A 21,424-nucleotide genomic window follows, 5' to 3' on the forward strand; every position below is an offset into this window, starting at 1 on the left:
AACGCTCGAGATTATAAAGTTTTCCTTTCTCTCTCTCTCTCCCCGGCAATAATCATCATTGTAATATTATGGATTTTTCCGAGGCAAAGTTTTACCTATAATTTCAACGTGCTACGAGTTTTAGTTACTAATACTTTCTTTCTCTCTGTATTAAAAAAAAGAAGTGATGTTTGAAATAGCTCGTGATTGTTTTTATTGCATTGACCTACTAAAATCTATTCTCTTACTTCATCAAAAATTTGGAATAGTCATTTATGCATCTCTGAATTAAAAAGCGATTGCGTAATATCTAACGCGTTCTTCTATAATTATCAGCTTGTCATGTATAGCAGCAAATAACGGCAGGTGACAGAGAGACTTCGGCATCCGCATTTCTATGTCTGTATCTGCGCCGCCGCCGCCGCCGAAGAAAATTAAACAAACGTGAGCACACGCAGATAGTTTATACACAGAGGCAGGCGCAACAGCGTGTACGCGAGCGGAAATCGCTCGAAACGAGCTTCGCGTTGAATGTGTGTGTGTATGCCAAGCTTGGGTGATATAGGCTGCGCGATGTCTGCGAAGGAGCCGTTGTAATTACCGGTCCCGCAATTTTGCTGCGCCGCGCGCAAATCAAGCAACAGTCGAAGCTCTAGCTCTGCTGCGAAATAGCAGCAGCTCCCATACATACCATGCGCGGAGGGAAGAGAGAGAGAGAGAGAGAAAGTAGAAGCGAATGTAATTGCTTTCAACTCCCTTCCACCTCCCCCTCGCTCGCTACGCTCCTCTCTCTCTTTCTCTCTCTCTGTCTCTCTATTCGCACGCGGCGCTTGAATCTCTCAATTTGCGCCCTGTTTTGAATGACGTGTAATTAGATCGCTTTAACGCCAACGCCTATGTACCTTTGCTTCTCTCTCTCTCTCTCTCGCTCAAGCTCGTTCGCTGGGGCTTGCACACACCCCCTTACCCTCCCGAACTTTTCTCCCTTTCCCCCCGTGGCTTTAGCTTCATTCGATTTCTATGTTAACTGTTCGTTTTCCCTTTCTCCTTTTCTCTCTCTCTCTCTCTCTCTCTCTCTCTCTCTCTCTCTCTCTCTCTCTTTCTCATCATCACTTACATATATTTGCCTACCTACTTTGTGTCATTTTCTCATTGGCGACTTTGCCTTGTACAGCGTCAGTATGGTCTCTAGCCGTGAATACGCGATGTAACTCTGCAAAGTCAGGCGTTTGTTTCAGATTTTAATTTTTAAACGCGATAGGACAAATAATTACCTTTCGATTATTTTTCATGTCAAAAAGTTACTAAATCTCTGGTAGAAATGCTAGACATTAATATGGGCCAAATGAACAAAAACTGATAATTTACGATTTTTTAATTTATCTTGCCTCATTATTGGCTTATATTTTTCGATTTTTTCTAGAGTTATGTTAAAAATGTTACACACATTTTATAAGACCTGAAAATTATAATTTAACTGTTTTAAAAAGTGCACTGGAACTTTAAAAAGTTAACTGCAACACCACTTCAAATCTCCACCACTAGATGGCGAGTACCTTTATGTGTAAATCTACAAGTAGAAAAGCAAAAATAATTGTATAATAACCCAGGGTTCAATACCAGTTTAGGATTCTAAGGTATATATATTTTTTAAAATTGGTATAAGTCTTAAATCCAAAATCGAAATAATTAACGCGAAAATGGTACTATGTCCTCCCTCTCAGAATGTTTCAAGTCATTTTTTCAATTATTCGAATTATTCTCAGACTTGAAACATCTAAAAAAAATTCACACGTGAATTCTCCTTCTCTCCTTTCCTCTCTTAGATTGCAAGACGTACTTTAAAGAAAAAAAGATTTTTCCGAGTGAGTTATAAAATTGTGTATCTCACTCGCTCGCTTCTTTTCTCTTCATTTTCTTTTTCTCTAGTAGCTGCTTTCCCAACAAAGTAGCAGCAGCAGCAACAGAGCACAGAGAGAGTGGCCCAAGCTTCGCAGTGTAGGACTAGGCGATTTGTTGCTAATTGCAGAGATTCTCTGTGAACTGGTATTTAACTTGACTCAAGAAAAAAAAATTAGTAGAATGGCGAGCACTTGAACTGTAGGAGTGGCCGTGCGTTGTTCACCGGGCGCCTACCACTACTACGTTTTAACGGTACACTTTAGTTGGACAAATTAATTGCTTTACGTAATTATTGTAAAAATAAGCCCTCCAATATAATTGTGTTAATCAAAAAAATAATGAAAGAATGCACATTGAATTATTTCAGAGCGCGAGCGACAATGTGGTCGGATCTTTCATTCGGAGAGAGCGATATTTTATTCCGCATTTTGCGACCATTGAAAGCCCGCGTTTCGGCTTTCAAATCACTAAGTAATATTTTCAGATCATTATAATTGCGCTTTTATAATTATGAAAAAGTTATGCAGCGAGAAAACCTCATGATTTCGGAAACGATTGAATTACAATTTCTCGAATAAAACCTTCACATTCGTTGGCAGTGCGTGACGTGCGCAGCAGCAGCAGCAACACCTTTGATACTCGGGTAAAGGGGTATTTCGTATACCCGACAAACGTGACCTACAAAAGTTTAAACGTGAAAAAGTTGTAAAAGATTTTTTTTATTTTTTACACTATATAAAACGCCATGGAAATATGAAAAGTAGACGTTTTTTTTCTTCATATTACTACGCGCACGCTATAACTTTCGAGACCGTAAAAAAATTTGATAAATACTTGATGATTCTCTTTGGCGTAAAATTATACTTTAGTTTAGGAGTGTTAGCGATACTTAGAAAATTAATTTGAAATATGCAACAACGCGCGGTATCATAAAGCGGCCCCCGAACTATACAAATTTACCCCTAGTAATTTCTATTAATTTTTAGTCGAGAGTACGAGCACTGCACTTTAATTACTGCTTTATCGCTGTGTCTCCGTCGTAACGCTGAAGATCACTTCGACATGAATAATAAACGTACAATTAAGGTACATTATTATTGAACGATCGCGTCGATGTTTCGTAGATATATCTCTCTCGCGAGTTAGAAGTTGGAGAGAAAAAATGTTTTATACAATTCCGGGCGTTCTCGTTTTCCATCATTTATATAGAAATGTCAAGTTGTAGAAGAGTCATTTATTCTCATAGAGCTATAACAGTAGAGTAATCATTAGGTAAAGCAAGACGGACGCGCACGGCAAAAAATCGACTAGGTCTCTCTCTCTCTTTCACGGTGCAGTGTAGAAGTTGGCAAAATGAAAAAAAAAAAAAGAAAACTCTCGTTATACGCTACGTCTACATCCATCGAAAAAGTCTAGTACCCCCAGTGCTTATACACGTCGAGATTCATCGGTTTGAGTGCGTATATGTTCGCGTGTACGCTGCACACACACACACACACACACACACACACACACATACATGCACACGTAGATGTATGCCATGTACATGGCAAGTTGCATGTGTAGGAGCTCAAAAAGTCGTTGCTCCGCTGGAGCACAAGTGATTAATGGTAAAATCGCCAGTTGAGAATTCAAGTACAGAGGCAAGGATAGGTATAATTAAATTTTTTACTTTTCCTAGCTCAACATTCAACTCAATTCCCGTTTTTCGCTTGCCAAACTTTTATATACTTCTCTATTTCATCCCAGTTTCCTTTCTTCGGGAGAGGGATGAGAAAGAGAGAGAAAAGGAGTACATAGATAGGAGAGGAACCAAGAGAGGGTAGAAGAAGAAGCACAAAGCGAAGAAAAAAAGAAGCAGGAGTAGATCGAATGTAGGTAGTAGACGAATTGTCGCTTAACAACACACAGAGACACAGCTGCATTACACGCGCACAGCCCCGTGGCACATTTTGCCACAGTAATGCCGTGTCTTTACACGCTGTGTATAGTTACATCTGGAGCAAAAAGTTTTTTGACTTGGAACTTTTTGTATTTTTCTTCTTCCTTCTCGTTTTTTTTGTGCGTCTCTCATCTTTCACGTTTTTTTTGCCGCTACGCAGCGAGCTCTCAGTTATTTGCAAAGTTTATCGAGCCGTTAATCAAGTGGGTCTCTCTCTCTCTCTGCTCTACGCTTCTTAAACATCTATATCAAGTCCATGAATTGACATAATAAAGTTGAAACGTTGTAGTATGCGACTAGACGAGATAATTTATGAATTGCTCTTGCCACGTCTAAACTCGAGTATTATTTGGATCTAGACTCTGGGTGCACCAAGTTCTTATTAGTATATCTTCCGTAATAGAAATGCTCAAAACATTTTATGACTAGTTTTTTTAGCTAAAGAAAAGATTTCTTGAATTTAAAAGGGTCAATAGAAATGGGTATGTACTAACCAAAATGATACTTATTTGTAATGTAGTGCATTTGAGGTGTTAAATGAGAATAAAATTGAATTTGTTACTTTGATTTTATATCATTATCATTATAAGAAATTTTCTATGACGATTAGTTATCGTTAATTAGTTATAGTTAATTATAAGATTATTAGTTAATCGGTATTGAACTCATGCTTCAACTTATACGTTTAGTTTTTTTTACTTATACTTATACATATATTATTTGTACTTTGTCACTTACAGATTTAAAGACATAAAGGTACACGCCATCTAGAGGCGAAAGCTCAAAATATTATTGTCGAATTTAATGTGTTTGAAAACTCATCTAGATTTTTTAACACTATGAAATTGTCATTTTGAAAGCTAATTAACGGTAGTGTATTTCTGAATATTTTCAAATGTTCATTTTTTCACAACACAAAATTCAACTATTTATCAAGCAGTTTTATCGGTCAGTCAATGAGCACTATGTAGCTTTATTTGTAAATAAAACATAAAAAATTCACGAAAAATAAAGGAAAAGCCGTGTTATTTCAAAGTGCCTGCCAAAATGAACCGACTGATAAACTATTTATATAAATCATTTATAAGCTCTAACCTCGTCTCGAATAGCTACATTTACTGCCTTTTTCGTCTATCGGCTCTCTTTCTCTCTCTCTCTCTCTCACTCTTGCCCATAAAATCGATAAGTTTGCTTGACTCGTGCGGATCAGTCTGCATCCGGAACGCACCGTGACGCGGGTGCGCGAATGAAAAATCAACAACTTTATATAAAGTAAGAAAATAAGAAGTATATGGTAGTGGTCAGCTATACTGCAGCATCGGTGGAAAACGAGGGTCTCGTCGTTCCGCAGTTTTGCATATATACGTATAATACGGACAATGGTATTATGAAGTGCACAAAGTGTGTGCCGCGCGAGCTAACACGGTTGTACGTAATATTCCCCGGCAACTGAGCGTCGAAGCGTAGAGCAGCAGTAGTAGTAGTAGTCGAGTGTACGTATTATATATCGAGTAGCAGCAGCGCATCGTTCCGCAGTCACCTAACGCAAAGTTACAATTGAGTTTACAAATCCAAATTCGATAGTAATTTTGATCAGACAAATCCGATGCTATTCTAGCGGAGTGCATAACTCCTCTCTCTCTGGCTCTTTCTCTCTTTCTCTCTCTCCCTCTGTAGAAACAAGTTTTCAGCTGAGGTAAACTGATCTCAAATCCTGCGGGCCCTCGTACAGCTTTGCGGCTACGTTATATGCTTCGTGGAATGTCGTATACCTCGCGGCGCCTCTGTGTGCATGTGTATGTGTGTGTCTGTGTGTGTTCGCGTGACTCGCCGTTCGTTAACGCGTTATTAGTTGGGAGAAAAAAAATGCTTATGCGCGAGTGTTGGGATGAATAAAAAAAGCTCTTCGTTCGCGATTTAGCATTGATAGTTTCGTATAAAAAAATAAGATAAAACCTGAAATGACTGAGTGCACAGAATTACTCATTTTTTCCTCTGTGATTATTCAAATAGCAGATGAGCAATTTAACTAAGTTTTTTCGTTGGCTTATTTTAAAAGTTCATCTGACACTGTGAAGCTGTTGAATTTTTTTTTGTGCTTATAAAGACAAAACTTAAAGGCGTACAGTAGAGCATTAATCTAACTTATAAAAAAGAGATGGACCTAAAAGTGAAGCCAATCTATTCGGCCTCTGATTGGTCGACTGACTTTTGACTCGAGTCGAAACGTAATAAAGTGACATCTACGGTCAAAATAGCAACTTTTTCGAAACTGACTGAAAGATGTACGCGCGCGAAGCGCGCCTGAAAGTCACTATAACCTCAAAAAACGAGTGAAAAAATTAACACGAGCGGAGCGCGTTTGAAACATACTAGTGTAGTATATTTCTAGAATGAAGTTTACATCATTTTACCCTTGCGAAGGCAGTGTACACTATAGTCGTGCTAAGTTATCCATACTGAATTTTATGTAAGGTAGTTTTACATACAATTTTTAATAATTAATTGAAAATTAATATATTTATACTGGCTTAGTTTTTGCGCTAATTGCACGAAAAATGTATGGCAATACAATTGTAATAAAAGTTAGTCTTCGCCGATAGATGGCGTATACCTTTATCTGAAAATCTGCAAGTGTCAAAGCAAAAATATTTGTATATAAGTCGAATTCAAATTCATAAAGTCAGTGTAATAGATATTTTACGCAACAAATGTAGAATTGACAAAAACTCAATGAAAATGAATCTGATATGATTTATGAAATCTTAACATTTAATTTGAATCGCATCGATTTTATTGCTTTTAAAACACGAAATTAAATTTTTCTACGGGAAGGTTAATTATTCAAAGTAAATATAATCAACAGTAATATACTCGAATCATGCAACATATTTTGACCTGTAACGCTTCACCTGGCATGCCTACACACACACGTATATATACGCCATATTCGAATGTCGAACATTTGATTATCTATCAAACACTCGTAGCCGCAATAACATTCATTGAGTGAAGATGTAGACGCATATATACACACACCTCGTACGAGCTCATAGATCTACTGAGTAGATCTCTCCCCCCAATATATATACGTGATATAGTCTCGATTTGTGCGTGTGCTAGAGGCATCGATTTGGCACATTGCACATTCATGCTGTATACACATCAAAGTGAAGCACTACTGCTAACTACGTGTGGCATATATAAGAGATCGAGAGAGAGAGAGAGAGAGGTAGAGATATTCAAAGACACACAGCCCCGCGTGTATAGAGGCCCTTGATCAGTGACTTGCATTGACGTGAAAGCTCTTGAAAACGTAAGCTGTAAGCCTTCGGGTCGTCGTCGTCGTGCAGCTGCTGCAATCCCTTGTTTTAACAAAGAAAGCAGGCATATTCAACCCGTTGCATAATATGCCGTTTTCACTGCCTCGGCGCAATTCAAAAAACGAGAATAAATGAAGACCTTAGGTACATCGCTGTATTTTCATTTAGGAAAATTGTGCACATTTTCCTACGATTATTAATTCGTCGCTAATGACTAATGAGCTCCATGTAATCCCAATGTGGATATTTGTTTTTACACATATAAACACTTTGTGCCAGGCAGAATTGGGTTTCGAATGTCAATAATGCACAAACATACATCGACGCGCACACAGGTACACCTATCTATATATTATAAGCCCTAATCAATACAAATCCTCTTGCTTTGATCTGTCAAAGTCACCACAGAGAAAGATCAGAGAACACACACTACACTATACCCCGAATATTAGCTTAAATTTTTATCATTCAATCATAATTGTAATAAATTAAAGCTTATAACTACAATAACGAGGCCTTTTTTATGCTTCATGTGTTCACAGGTGAGCATCCAGCGGCCATGCAGCACGGCAACTCGAGCAATAGCGGCGCGGCGACGCGCACCTTGGCCCTGCTGCTGATAATCCTGCACGCGGGCTCGTTCACGAGGTGACTGCTAAACAACGATAGTCGACCGCCGTCGTTGTCGTCGTCATTTTTGTAACTTGCTGCGGCAGAATTTCCCGCGGGGAAGACGCAACTGACTCCGCCGCGACTCGGTTCGGTCGCGAGCAAGAATGAAAATATACACCTTCTCTCGAAGCTGCATGGCGTTCAACGAAAAATGAACGAATCGCTGCCACGCAACCACCGATATACTTAATCTAGTTTATTCCTCCTCGCCCTCCCCTCCCACGTGTACATTGAAAAACGTATTTTATGCAAGAAAAAAAAAAATAAAAATAAAAATAACGAGTAAAACTTACGAAAATATAATTGATACGATGGTAAATGTTTTTTGAAGAACGCTCGAATTTCCTACTGGTTTACTTTTTCGTTTACATGCGTCGTGATTAAGCTGCAGCATATATATACGTGATTCTTGCGAAGTAAAATTGTAAAAAAAACATTTACGAATCGATGATTTTATACCCACACATGATACCATGACACGTAGTGCGAGAATCGAACATGTACCGTCGCGTCAACCGTGATATTGAGAGATCATTTCTTTAATTTTTTCATGGTTAACATGAAATTTTGTAAAAACAATATATAATGAAGATTAATGTATTAATTATAATTTTCCTAAATTATCTATACTTTTCTAGACAATATTACGGTTAACATGACACAGACCATATATAATATAAAATATTTACTTATGTACGCAGAGTAGTTGAAAGTTCAAAACAGAGAGATATAATATGTGTCTGAGACTTGAGAATTTTTAGTTCAAATCGTTAAAATATTTTATCATTCTTTTTTTTTAATTATAGTTCATTCGTGTGCAAAAACAAAGAAGTAATTTATTAAGTCGTAAATAGATCGGATATTCGACTGACAAAAATCAACAACTTTTTTTCTGGAATGACTTTTTCTCCTCTCTTTTTTTTTCAAGTACAGCTGTATACATGAAATAAATGTATATAATTGCGCAAACATTTCTCAATTGTTATGTTCTCCTTTGATTGTGCTCTGTCGTTAATTGTAAAAGTTGTAAAGCTTTGTGAATGAGATTGTGGAAGAGTTTAAGTGTGGCACGTCAATCGGAAGTGAAATACCGCACGAGTTAATTTACATAAAATAAATAGTCCAACGCGATTATAAAACAACAAAATCATTTGATTTATTCGACCGAAATCGAAATGTCTTCTTTCATGGTTTTGCTGATGAAGAGTAAATTTAACGTTGAGTATTTGGGCAAATCTCTAGAACATAAATTGATAATTCCCGGACGAAGCACGAAGCTTTGTAGAGGCGAACTGAAAGCATGAGTAATAACAAAAGTAATCATTTCTCCAATCAGTACACGAGTTACAGCGAAATATTAATTATAATTGCAGCAAATTTTGATTTCATACATACTGCGACGTAAATAAGTGAAAGATTCACTAATCATACTTTTTCTTTTAGCAATGAAATGACTAATTGAAGAATTATTTAGGTCGTACTTTTTGATTAGCGATACAGCTTTTCCTTTATTGGAGTTGAGCTTATAAAAAAACTGCTGCATATACAATGGCTTCATTTTTGCTGATTCTGTAATTCGATGGTTTCAAATCTAATGAAATTTTGTTATTGCATTTTTTTCATAGTAGAATGGTACAAAAGATTGGAAAATGTCTCATTCTTATTTATAAGGTGAAAAGATTTTACGATGTCTCTGAAGCTTGTGTGTTTGCATTTGAAGAAATATAGAGCATGAATTAAATTTTAAAAAATGTAAAAGAACAAAAAACCTTTGAAATCTTAAAAGAATTTCTCATCTTTAATTTAAATCAAAAGTGTTTAAATATTTATTATAGTAAGATAAAATTGATCAAGATAATTGAAAATTATTCTAAAGTTTCCACATTCTAGAGATTTGCCTGTTTCGATATTACGCCCTTTTAAAAATAATCAAGTTTTAAGATTGAATTTTATGGGAACAGTCTTTGAGAACGTTGTTTTCAATAATCGAATCCATTTGCTCTTAAAAAATTGATGCGAAAACAAATATTCACGAGACAAATATGACTTTAAAAATGTTCATATTTCTATTTCGTATTTGCAAAGTTTACTGTAAGCTCATTTTAGACCAGGATTTACGAGAATTTCGTTGAGATATTTTTTTTTTCATGCAACTGTAAAAATATTTTATCAAAAATGCACGATTTCGCGAAAATTATTGCTGCACACTGCGTAACGAAGCCATTTTTGATCGTCAACATATCGTCTGTAGATTTCGCGGATTATACGGGTGCTGTTAAAATGAATGTATAGGTTACAAGCGTTGATATAAAAACAGGAATTTATAAATAATAATATATAAGTATACGGAGTAAATGATGTGTGTACTATACAAATAAAGCAGAAAATTATCAATTAAATATTGTCTTGTATATATAATTGTAAAAACTATTTACATACAATTAAGTTAGCAGATAGGATACCTCATTAACTCAAAAATGTATCGTTTGAAAAGGTTAAAGTAAAGTGTAAATATAACCCAAAGCTGTAATCGACTGTGGCTCTGTTTCACGCAAAGCCACACATAATATATTGTAGTTACACGTCAGTAGAATTGCCTCTATGAAAAAATATATTATCTTTGATGAAAATAAAATTAATTTAACGAAAATGATCAGGCAATTGTATTATTAACACAAAACTGCTAAATCATCAATTTATTAATGATCAATACTTTATTTGCATTAGCTATGTTTAATTGTTTAATTATGTTCAGTTATTTATAAACGTTTTTGATTTGATTTTTCTAAATCCTAGTTAGTTGTCAAATGATATTTTGGAATTTGTTTAAATCAAATCAATACCAAATTGAGTCATTATTCGTAAAAAAAAGAATGCATAAAATAATCAAGCTACTTGGATTTGCTGCGTATCGTTGTTAAACCTCTATAAAGCTCACGTTCTATATACCACTGCAGCATCGACGAGAAGGTTAGAAAGCCGGACGGCTTAGACAAAGCAGACATCGGAAATACCTCTCGCGCTGCCATGCTTTTCTTACGTAGCGCGCACAATCTAATGAGAAGATTAAGTCTGAGAAGATAAGTTTATCGAAGTGTTCGCCGGAAGAAAATCCGTTTCAAGGAGCAGCGTAACGATACAGCGGCTGCGTGACGCTTCTCTCGGGATGTAAGCTTTTAATGAATCGATACTTGCCATTAATATCAGAGAGAGAGACCAATCTGTCAATCCGTCACAAAGCCGAGAGGTAGTTGAAGGTTCACTACTAATTGTAGCTAATTATTTGAGTACATTAGTGTCAAACGATTCAAAATATAACCCTGTAAAAAAACGGTATTTCTCTCGCTCCTTCAGTTCGTGGATGATCGCATTTAAAATCGCTGTAGAATCTACTAGAGTTTGGAAAAAAGGACAATTTAGCCTATTTTGGCTAATTAATAACAATATCAGGATATGAGTTTTAAAATATTTTTAAAGGAAGAACTTCAAACGAGAACCAATCAAGAATTCTCTGGATTTCTTCAAGTGTTGCTTTTTGAAGCGTTTTTCAGTATTTTTTTTCTGTTACTATCAAGTTTATCGTAACAAATTACTTGCACGTAATGAAATTGTAATGACGTCTTAATTAAAAAAATTGTTCTACTAAAATGAATTATTCATTGGAAATAATTTAAATTGTTCTAAGATTTGCTTTCTCCTAGATGAAGCTCTACGATAGGCTCGAAAAAAAGTTTTAAAGCAGGCGTGGTAGAAAAATTTGGTTAATATATTTGTAAAATAGATTTTTTTATTTGACTGATGGCTATAGTTTTCATCGCGTACTTTTCGTTTGTGGCTTGGGTTACTTTGAGTGCCTTGCATAACATATTTCTTCAAGGCTACAATTAAAGAGTGTTCGAACACAACTAATTGAAAAAATTTGATGACTAAAGTTTTGTTACAACCGCCAGTAACGCGTTGCCATGCCTGTACGAATTCATACATTTTAATGGCAAATTTATTCTATAGACTTGAGTCTAAATTTCCTGTTGACAGTTTAAAAAAATTAATATTAACAGAATAAGTTTGTGGTCAAATACTTGATATGTCACTGAGTTAAATTTTTTATTCTAAAGGCAAGAACATTATAGTGTTGTGTAAAACCCTGCAAACAAATAATCGATCAAAAAATATAAAATAATAAGATAACAATGAAATTGTTAGCAGCATATCCATATCCATGTGAACTGACACCAGGACCAGGTGCAACTCTTAAAATAAATTACGAAAGTTATAGTGCAGTTAGTATAAATCAGTTCTACAGAATGAAACTAGTTTTCATGCAATCATAATTTACAAATCAATAATAATTAAGCAAAGGAGGAAAAACGTTTCACTAAAATTTCTAAATAAATTGTGTTTCAAGTTATTTTTCAATAATAACACCTGCATGTACTTTTGAACTTTTTATCGTAAGCTTTCATAACATAAAGTGAGCAAAAAAATTATCGCAACAAAAATTTTATTTAGATTTTTCTTTTTTTGATTTCTTGGAAACTTTGTCTGTTTTAAAGCCATATTTATTATAAATAGGTACGAGTCAATATCAAGTTACAAGTAATATTTGAGCACAACATTATAAATAACTAAAAAATCTAATGTTAAACGTGTTTATGGACTGCAGTAAATTGTTTATCGAAATCTTACAAAAAACATCGCCAAGTTCTCTTTTCAAAGAGTAACTTAAAAAATAGAGCTCTCTACGATTATTTTTGTGCCCTGTAGGTCGTTTTAAAGTTACCATTTAGAGTACGTAAAATACCTCGTTTAGCTGAATCGACTCAAATTTTTGGATATTTTGCGTAACCGAGCACTCGGTTCTGCACAGTGATTACAGTAACTGTTACCTTATTTCATTGAACATTAAGATATTTTTCGTTTGCCAAGTAAACTTTGAAATCACTCGAAAAATTCGAGTGATTTAAATTTTGGATATAAAAAATTATTAAGAAAAATTATATGAACAATTTTAAAATAAGAGATGAAGAGTCAGGAAATGTAAAGCAAAGTAGTAACCCAATTATTAAAAAAATAAATTTCCGATGGGACAACACATACGAATCAATCTAATTTTATCTAATATAATCAGTGAGTAATGGAACACAATTGATTTGAAAAATTTAATAATTAAAGTATTGTAACAACCGATAGAAACGCGTTACTATGCGTACCCGAATGCATAAATTTTAATGATTCTTTTCCATAGAATCAGATCTAGATGAGAGCTTACATTTTCTGTAGATAGTTTTAAATATATAAATATTGAAAATATACGTTTGTGGTCAACTGCTTGAAATGTCATGGGGTTGAATTTTTCATCCTGCAGGACTGAGCATTATAGATCAGTTTAAAAACTTGCTAATAAAATATTCTCGGATGAAATAAACAATCGTACGATTGAAAATGATTCGATAGCAATGAAATTATTAAAAACAACAAAAAAAATAATTAGCTATTAAGTCATTTTAAATGATAAACGCAATAAAAGCTTGGCACGTGAAAGTCGAATTTCTCTCCTCTTCCATAAGAGGACGTCTCGCCCATAAGAGCCTATGTTAAATGCTGAGCATACGCCGCCATCTTTGACGAAAAACGAGCGCTGCTTCGGATCCCAATATATATAAAGTTCGACGAACAATAGTTGTACAATTTTGAAACAATATATTATACGCTTGATTTTGCAATTATTTTATTTGACTGGATTTTTGGGCTGGAATTTACATCAGAATATAGTGTCTCAAAGTTAAGCAAAATTTTCAAACAGAAAAATTAAGCTGAATCCCAGCCTAAAAATCCTTTCAAACAAGTTTGAAAATCTAGCTGAAAATCCAGCTGGAATAGAGCTTGAATGAAAGTGATTTTAACTAAATTCCAACTGGAAGACAGCTTAAATTGAAGCGATTTCAACTGAATTTCAGCTGGAATTCCGATTCAAATCTAGCTAGAATTTTTAATGGAGTTATTTAATTTCTAAAATTCTAGTTACTTTGCAAAAGTGTCAAATATTTTGCGAAAAATACTAATGCTACAATATTCTTATATTTTAATAGGTTTGATTTATACTGGCTCAATGGTATTAAATTCAATAAATTTCATTAAAAATTAATTATTGAATATTCATATTGATAATATCCTTTTTTAAGATTTTATTCGCCAAAAAAGTTAATAATTTATTCTTGCTTCTGGAAATGACTACCAAAAGATTAAATGATTACCAAAAAAAATCAGGCACCTCACTTATCGTCTTTGTTGATGATTCGTACTTTCCAATGCTTGATTGGCTTCGCGCGCGCACGTTATTTTGACTTTCGAAAGTAGAAAATTCTTTTCAAGCTTTTTGCTTTCGTTAATGTCGCGTTTGGTTGGTAAGTCCACGGAGAGCTTCAAAAACGAAAAATTGAATTTACCGCTCTCGCCCGCCTTCGTGCTTGCTTGAATCATTGTGTTGCACAATTCCCATCGCGAATCAAAAAAAGCTTATGTCTTTTTTCTCGTACAGTCGATCATTCAGTTTATCTTCGTTATGCACAGTCTATCTGCATAAGATCGAATTGTGGCAAGGTGTATGATGCCTATGGACGCAACAGAAACTTGTTTCGAAAAATTACGTCGACGCATTTGCATCGCAATAGCGAAGAACGCCAAGAAAAATGCAATAGCATTTGTAATGGTAGCATTTAATGCATTTCTTATCAATCATCATGGCCAACTTTTAGCTGATGTTAGTTGACATTTTTTATAAAAGGTAAATTCCTTGTGTTTCGATTTCGTATTCAAACAGACAATAATATTTTATGAATAATATTATATAAAAAATATGGTTTTAGTTATTCTTGTGGATGGTACAATTTTCCTTTGAAAACTAGACGATACATGTTATTGATTATGCTTCGAGCGTCATATCCTTGTCAATTGTCTTCAGGACCAGCTACAGCTCTTAAAATAAATTACGAAAGTTATAGCGCAGTTAGTATTAATAAGTTCTACAGTATAACACTAGCTTTGGTTTCTAATTGAGTATTTTTTTTAAGCTTATGAATACAGCAGCTTCTTACATGACTGTCATGGCATCTCTAATTTAATTGATTCTGTAAATCAATAATAATTAAACAATGGAGGATAAAATTTTTAATAAAAAGTTCTGATTCAGTTTTGTTTAAAGTCACATTTTGATAATAATACCTGCATGTAATTAGAACTTATCATCGCAAGTTTTCTTAATTTATTTAAATTCAAGATTTCAAACTTAAAAAATCTATATCAAAATACGTCCTCTTTTATTCATAAATCTGACTTACCCTGCAATATCTAATATCGTACTGTATTTTCCTGAAAGTAAAACGAGGTTGAAATGAAGGTCTTTGATTTAATATTCATTGTAAATGTATCATATATGGTATTTTTCATGCCTCCGATCAGCAAGATGCTAGTTAACAGAACAGAGAAGCAAGATGCCTATTCATTGCTACTTTGGCTCTGGGTTCTGCAAGATAAACACAGTAATTTCAACTTTGTTCGTATTCAAAATTTTCGTTTTTCGAGTTAATTTTCTAGGAAAAAAGAAAAATTATAAGAATTATAGATTCATATTGATGGAAGATATAACAAGTTTTCTTTGCTCGTAAGCTTTGAACACAATGTCGAAAGAATTAAAGATGACCGCAAAAGTACCATTATCAAACTAAAATACTAAAAGTAGTTGAGTACAAGCCGATTCTAAAATAAAATAATTTTGTAAACTTTATTTTAAGTTTTTAACGATTTAACGACAACTACATTAGATATCATCACAGTTTGATGTATTATATTGATGTATTATATATATCATGTGTCATTATTTTATTTACTTACTTGTCGGTAGTTCCTACTCGAATGCTGTGTAAAAGTAGCTTGTCTCTTCAAGTCTGACCTATAAAACACATTTTTTGTCGATAGTTTTAACAAAATTAATATTAAAAGGGTACGTTTGTGGTCAAATACTTAAAATGTCATTGAGCTAAATTTTTTATTCTGCAGGCCAAAACATTATAGTGATGTTTGAAAACTTTTTAACAAAATATTATCTCAGGAAATAATCAAATGTGCAATCGAAAATGGTGAGCAATACAATAAGCTAAAATATTCAGATTATTAAGTTCATTTCAAACAATATATCCAATAAAAGTTTTGGTACATCTAAGGCCAAATTTTGTCTAAACATTTGAAATTTTCACAAGATGCTTTAGTCTATCGTCAACACATTTAAAAAGTTTGAATTTATAGTCAAGATATAAAATATTAAATAGTTAAATATTTTATACATTAGCCTAGAATTATGTTTTAAAACCTTTCGTGAAAATAAGTGTTCGGAAAGCTTCATTAGTACAACTGCAAATGTTTTAATAACGTCAAACTTACTTTGGTATTCGAAATATTTGGAAATCTTTAAACAATGGATCCAATCGAACGTTCATTGCGTGAAATTGACTCTGTTTATTATGGAGGAAATGTAATATATCATCGATTGTGTTTTTTTTGGCCATACACAAATCGTAAGATTCAGTATCTTGGAAGAATTATATATTCTATTAATTTCACCTACGGTTTATATGTAACGGTAGATTATTTAATGTTGATAAAACAATACCTAAACATAGTGTTTTTCCAAAGAACTTTAAAATTATGTTTGTGAAAATATCATAGGCTCTTGCTACAAAACGGAGAGTTTTTGTAACCCCAATCGATTGGGAACTCGCAATTCAAAACCTATTCGAGTTGGCATTTCTTTCTATGATATTATGTATTTATCTTCTATTTGTTTCTCTAGATAAACAAGTATTTCATTTTGAAAAGTTATCTTTTATCCAATAAAATATATACACTCTGTAATGTTTACACTATTTTAGGTCGAAAGTTTTCTTAAAGAAGCAGTTACTTTTTGGAAAAGTGTCACTGTTCCCGAACAAAAAGAACTGTTAATTAAAATGAGCAAATCCCACTCTGTGATTATTCCTTTCATCAAAGGTATTTCTTTGAATTATATAATTTTAGAGCTATAAATTCGAATACTTTTTTAAATATTCAGTTGCTGTTCTTGGCTCTTTTTTGTTATTTTGGCTTCTACCAGCTATTATTCCACCAATTCTCAATATTATATTACCAGGGGAACACAATTTTACAGCAAAATTATGTACAACTGGAGAATTAACACTTCTAGATCCTGAAAAATATTTTTTTTTCTGGTTCGGGTATACCTTCATCATTTTAACACAGGCAGCATTGTTTGCATTGTCTTTGTGTATTTCTCAGATTTTTTTTATCTCACTGAATCTAGCAAGATTCAGGCTACTCAGGTATCTAATTAACCGAATTCTTTAACATAATTGCATTCTAGTAATTTACGTTTCAAGTGCTATAAGTAACACTTTAAAACACTTGTGTCGTAAATTACTATTATTATATATGAGGCTAATACTCAAGTAAGAAAACAGATATCGATTATAGTTACAGATTTTCAACTCTTAAAAAACTTGTTAACAGTGACTCTTTTACTTTCAATGGATCATTGAACGAGTATATTCATAATGAAGTAGTAGACATACACCGCAAACACAAAGATTGTTTTGAGTAATATAAAAAATAATTATATCTATTGAGGACTGAACGATACCGTCACGCCGCGTAGTGGCGAAATTCTGTACTAGCGCACTAGGGAAATTTTGACGAAATAACTGTGCTGCACTCGGATAATTGACATTAAATGTTGTCTAACAACACTTATTAACAAATTTTTAATGGGATTAAAATTTCTAAATTTATATTTAGGTATGTACTTACAATTAAAAATGACAAATGTACAAAATTCATTGTGCAACATTTATTATTTTGTACATTTATCGAATTTCCCATGTTATTTCGTCAAAATTGCCCTAGTGCGCTAGTACAGAATTTCGCCACTACGCGGCGTGACGGTATCGTTCAGTCCTAAATATAATAAGAATTTTATACTTGTAATCATAATTTCAATCGTATGATTTAAAATGGTATAATTATAAAATAATTTAAAGCTTGATGTTTTGGTTGGATTTTCAAGCTCGAATTTCCGGCAGGAATATTTTAGCAGAAATTTATAACCTAACATTTAGGTTAAATTTTTAATTTGGTAAATTGAGCTAAATTTCAGCCGAGAAATCAATCCGAAGTATAAAAAAATTTAGCATAAAAATCCAACTGAATAATCCAGCTGAAAATTTATCTGGAATTTCTAAAAAAATTACTTAAAATTCTAGTTTCTTTGCTAATGTATCAAGTATCGGACGAAAAGTACTAATTATATTACATGCTTATATTTTAATAGGTTTAATTTTTTGTGGTTCAATGGTATGGAATTTAATTATCGATTTTAAAAAATTAATTTCTGAATATCTATATATTTCAATCAATATTTCAGATTTTATTCGCCAAGAAAGTTAATAATTTATTCTTATTACTGGAGATGATAGTATCATTTGCATTCATAGCATTTTATGCATTTCTGATAAGTTATTTTGGACAAATTTTAACTGATGTCAGTCTTGAAATTCGTTATGAGAGGTTAATATGTTGTAATTCGATTAATTAATTTTTTTTTACGAATAATTTTATAGAACAATTATAATTCTAGTTATTCTTGTGGGTGGTACAATTTTCCTCTAAAAACTAGACCATGTATTTTATTGATCATGCTGCGAGCAGAATATCCATGTGAATTGACATCAGGACCAACTAAAGCTCTTAAATTGAATTATGAAAGTTATAGTGCAGTAAGTATGAATCAAAAAAGTAGTAGTTCTATGTTCAGATAGAATGAAACTAGTTTTTTTTTAATTGAGCATTTTATTGTAGCTTATGAATACTGCAGTGTCTTATATGACTATCATGGCATCCCTTATTTAATTTATGGATCCAATCAGTCATTTTTAAATGCAAAAAAGAAAACTTAAGGACATTTCTAAATCAGTTATCAATTCTTATTTTAATTATAATACTTGCATTTATTTTTGAACTTATTATGAACAAGTTTAATATTTAAATTCAGGACTTTGAATTAAAAATATTCAAAGTATATCTTAAAATACGTCTAACTTCATTCATTTACCCGAGTAACTTTGGTTCAAATGTCTATGAATAGATCTTATACTTCTAGGATTTGATATGATTATATATCTTCAATGTATCCGTTTTGAGTTTTTACTGACACCCAAATGATGTGTGACAATTTTATAACATTCGAAAGATTTGATGTTTTAATGTACTCCATTAAGGGCTCAAAGGGGGCTTAAATAATTGTGGGTCAAAATAATACTTTTTTACAAAACCGTGCGCACGTATGTCACCGATCTTGCCGCGGTTTTGGTATGTTATAGTACATGGTAAATAGGTCCCAAAAACAAAATTTTAGACCCCCTCCCCCCTCCTACCCCCCACTTCCGGTATAAACGTCCATTTTCGATCTATATTTTTTCTGAGGACATGAAGTAATGAGGTAATGTTTTTCAATGCGATAAAAAACTGAAAAAATTTTCGTTTACTACATCGGCTCATACCGCCATATCTCGATTTTTGAAATTTTCAATAATTTTTTCTGAAGGCCTGAAGCACTCAAAAAATCTGAAAAAATTCAAGGTTGTTTGGATTGTTGAAAAGTATTTTTATGAATTTTTTCAGATTTTTTAATTACTTCATGTCCTCAGAAAAAATATAGATCGAAAATGGACGTTTATACCGGAAGTGGGGGGTAGGAGGGGGGAGGGGGTCTAAAATTTTGTTTTTGGGACCTATTTACCATGTACTATAACATACCAAAACCGCGGCAAGATCGGTGACATACGTGCGCACGGTTTTGTAAAAAAGTATTATTTTGACCCTTATATATTTCTATTTATTGTGTTAAGCTGAAAAAGTGAAAACAAATTTTTTTCAGAAAACGGGCATAAAAGCCTTTTTCAATACCCCATTTGAAAGTACTTTGTCTAGTTAAATACTTACAAACACTTAAATTAACTTGTATCGGCCTATGACCCTTCAGCGAAGAGCACTGAGAATATTTAAGCTGTTTGTCGTAAGATTCTAAGTGATAACTTAACACGACTAAGTTCTAGGTCATTTCATTTTCTTCGATGGATCATTATCCATCAACGCAACCTCAAGCTAAGCATAAGATCTTATTTGACTACTACTTCCACATACAATTTAATAAAATATTTTATTAAAATTTATCAAAAATAATCATTAATGTGACGTTTGAGGTGACTTTTTTCCCCAAATAACTTCGAAAAAATCACATTCTAAGCGAAAAATATCGCATTCGAAACGTCTACAACAATCGTGAACCTATTATGTGCTACATTTATGTGAGTTTTGAGGTGGGGTTTTTGTCCAAATAATGCATGACAAATATTACATTCAAAGGGTTTGTTTCGATTGTGTACTCCACTGATATGATTTTTTAAGTTTTGTTGGTAACCAAATGATTTGTGACAAATCTCACACCCGAAGGGTTTGATTCGATCATGTACTAAATTTACATGAGTTTTGAGATTATATTTTCGTCCAAATGATTTATGATAAATTTCACATTGAAAACATTTCCTACGATAATGAACTGTATTTATGTGAGTTTTGAGGTGTAGTTTTTGTTCAAATAGTGCATGACAAATGTTACATTCGAAGAATTTGTTACGATTATGTACTGTATTTACATGTATTTTAAGGCTTACTCTTGTGTCCAAATGATTTTTGACAAATGTCACATTTGAAGGGCTTGATTCGATTTGGTACTAAAAAATCAATGTTCATATATTCATTTATATCAAAGGTCGGATTTTTTTTTCTATTTTTTCACTAGGTAGGCGAATTTGATGCTCGGTTTTGAAAACGGTTGCTGATGAAGATTTCAGTTCGGGTTTGACTTCTCTGCACTCAAAGTCAATGAATATATTTTCAATTATGTCATTGGTCTGATTTACGTTTTCTAGTTTCACATTAGGTGAGAAAATTTGATGTTCATTTTTGCAGATGATTGTTGATAATGACTTCAGTTCACATTTAACATCTCTGCACTCAAAATCTATTAGTATTTTATCATTCGTACGTTCCTGTAATTCCATAACCTCATTCCTGTTGCGAGCCTAAAATTAAAATTGTACTATAGGTATTGACAGTGAAAAATTAGAACATAATTGAAATTATTAAACTCACTGGTGTTTTACAAAACGGGACTATTTCAAAGTTTTGGGTTTCACATTTGAAGTTGAAGTCGGAATTGAAATTGAAATCATCACTTGCACCTGCCCAGTTATTGGCGGGTTCATCTTTTACCCTTAACGATAGTCAATCTGATAAAACGATCGCTTGAAAAATATAAGAACATGCATAAAAAATGTTATACCTGACTCTACTTTCTATTACTCTCTTGATTAAAGTCACAACGACTCGAGAAAAAATATTCAATCAAAAAGAAAAAATATTCGAGGTTATCTTCCTCAAGTAGACTACAACGCTATACTCCGATTTCACCAATTTGTGTAAATACTTGCTTACTGCAGGA

General features: G+C 33.2%; 1 protein-coding gene and 1 long non-coding RNA gene across 2 annotated transcripts in view; one reads left to right on the plus strand and one right to left on the minus strand.

Moving 5' to 3' along the window:
- Positions 1-9,621, plus strand: part of LOC106655267 (limbic system-associated membrane protein-like) — a 157,415-nt gene extending 147,794 nt beyond the window's left edge. Inside the window, exon 7 of the mRNA XM_023463436.1 lies at positions 7,689-9,621. Coding sequence (XP_023319204.1) covers positions 7,689-7,798 — 110 coding nt within the window. The 3' untranslated portion in view covers positions 7,799-9,621. The remainder of the gene's footprint in view (positions 1-7,688) is intronic.
- Positions 9,622-20,452: 10,831 nt separating this feature from the next.
- On the minus strand, positions 20,453-21,424 carry LOC106655268. The gene is made up of 3 exons (XR_002763672.1): positions 21,266-21,424; positions 21,076-21,196; positions 20,453-21,005 (listed from the first exon to the last, which is right to left on the minus strand). It is a non-coding gene; the product is annotated as an uncharacterized LOC106655268 (long non-coding RNA).

Source organism: Trichogramma pretiosum, unplaced genomic scaffold (assembly GCF_000599845.2).
Source record: "Trichogramma pretiosum strain Unisexual culture from Peru unplaced genomic scaffold, Tpre_2.0 scaffold91, whole genome shotgun sequence".
NCBI lineage: Eukaryota > Metazoa > Arthropoda > Insecta > Hymenoptera > Trichogrammatidae > Trichogramma > Trichogramma pretiosum.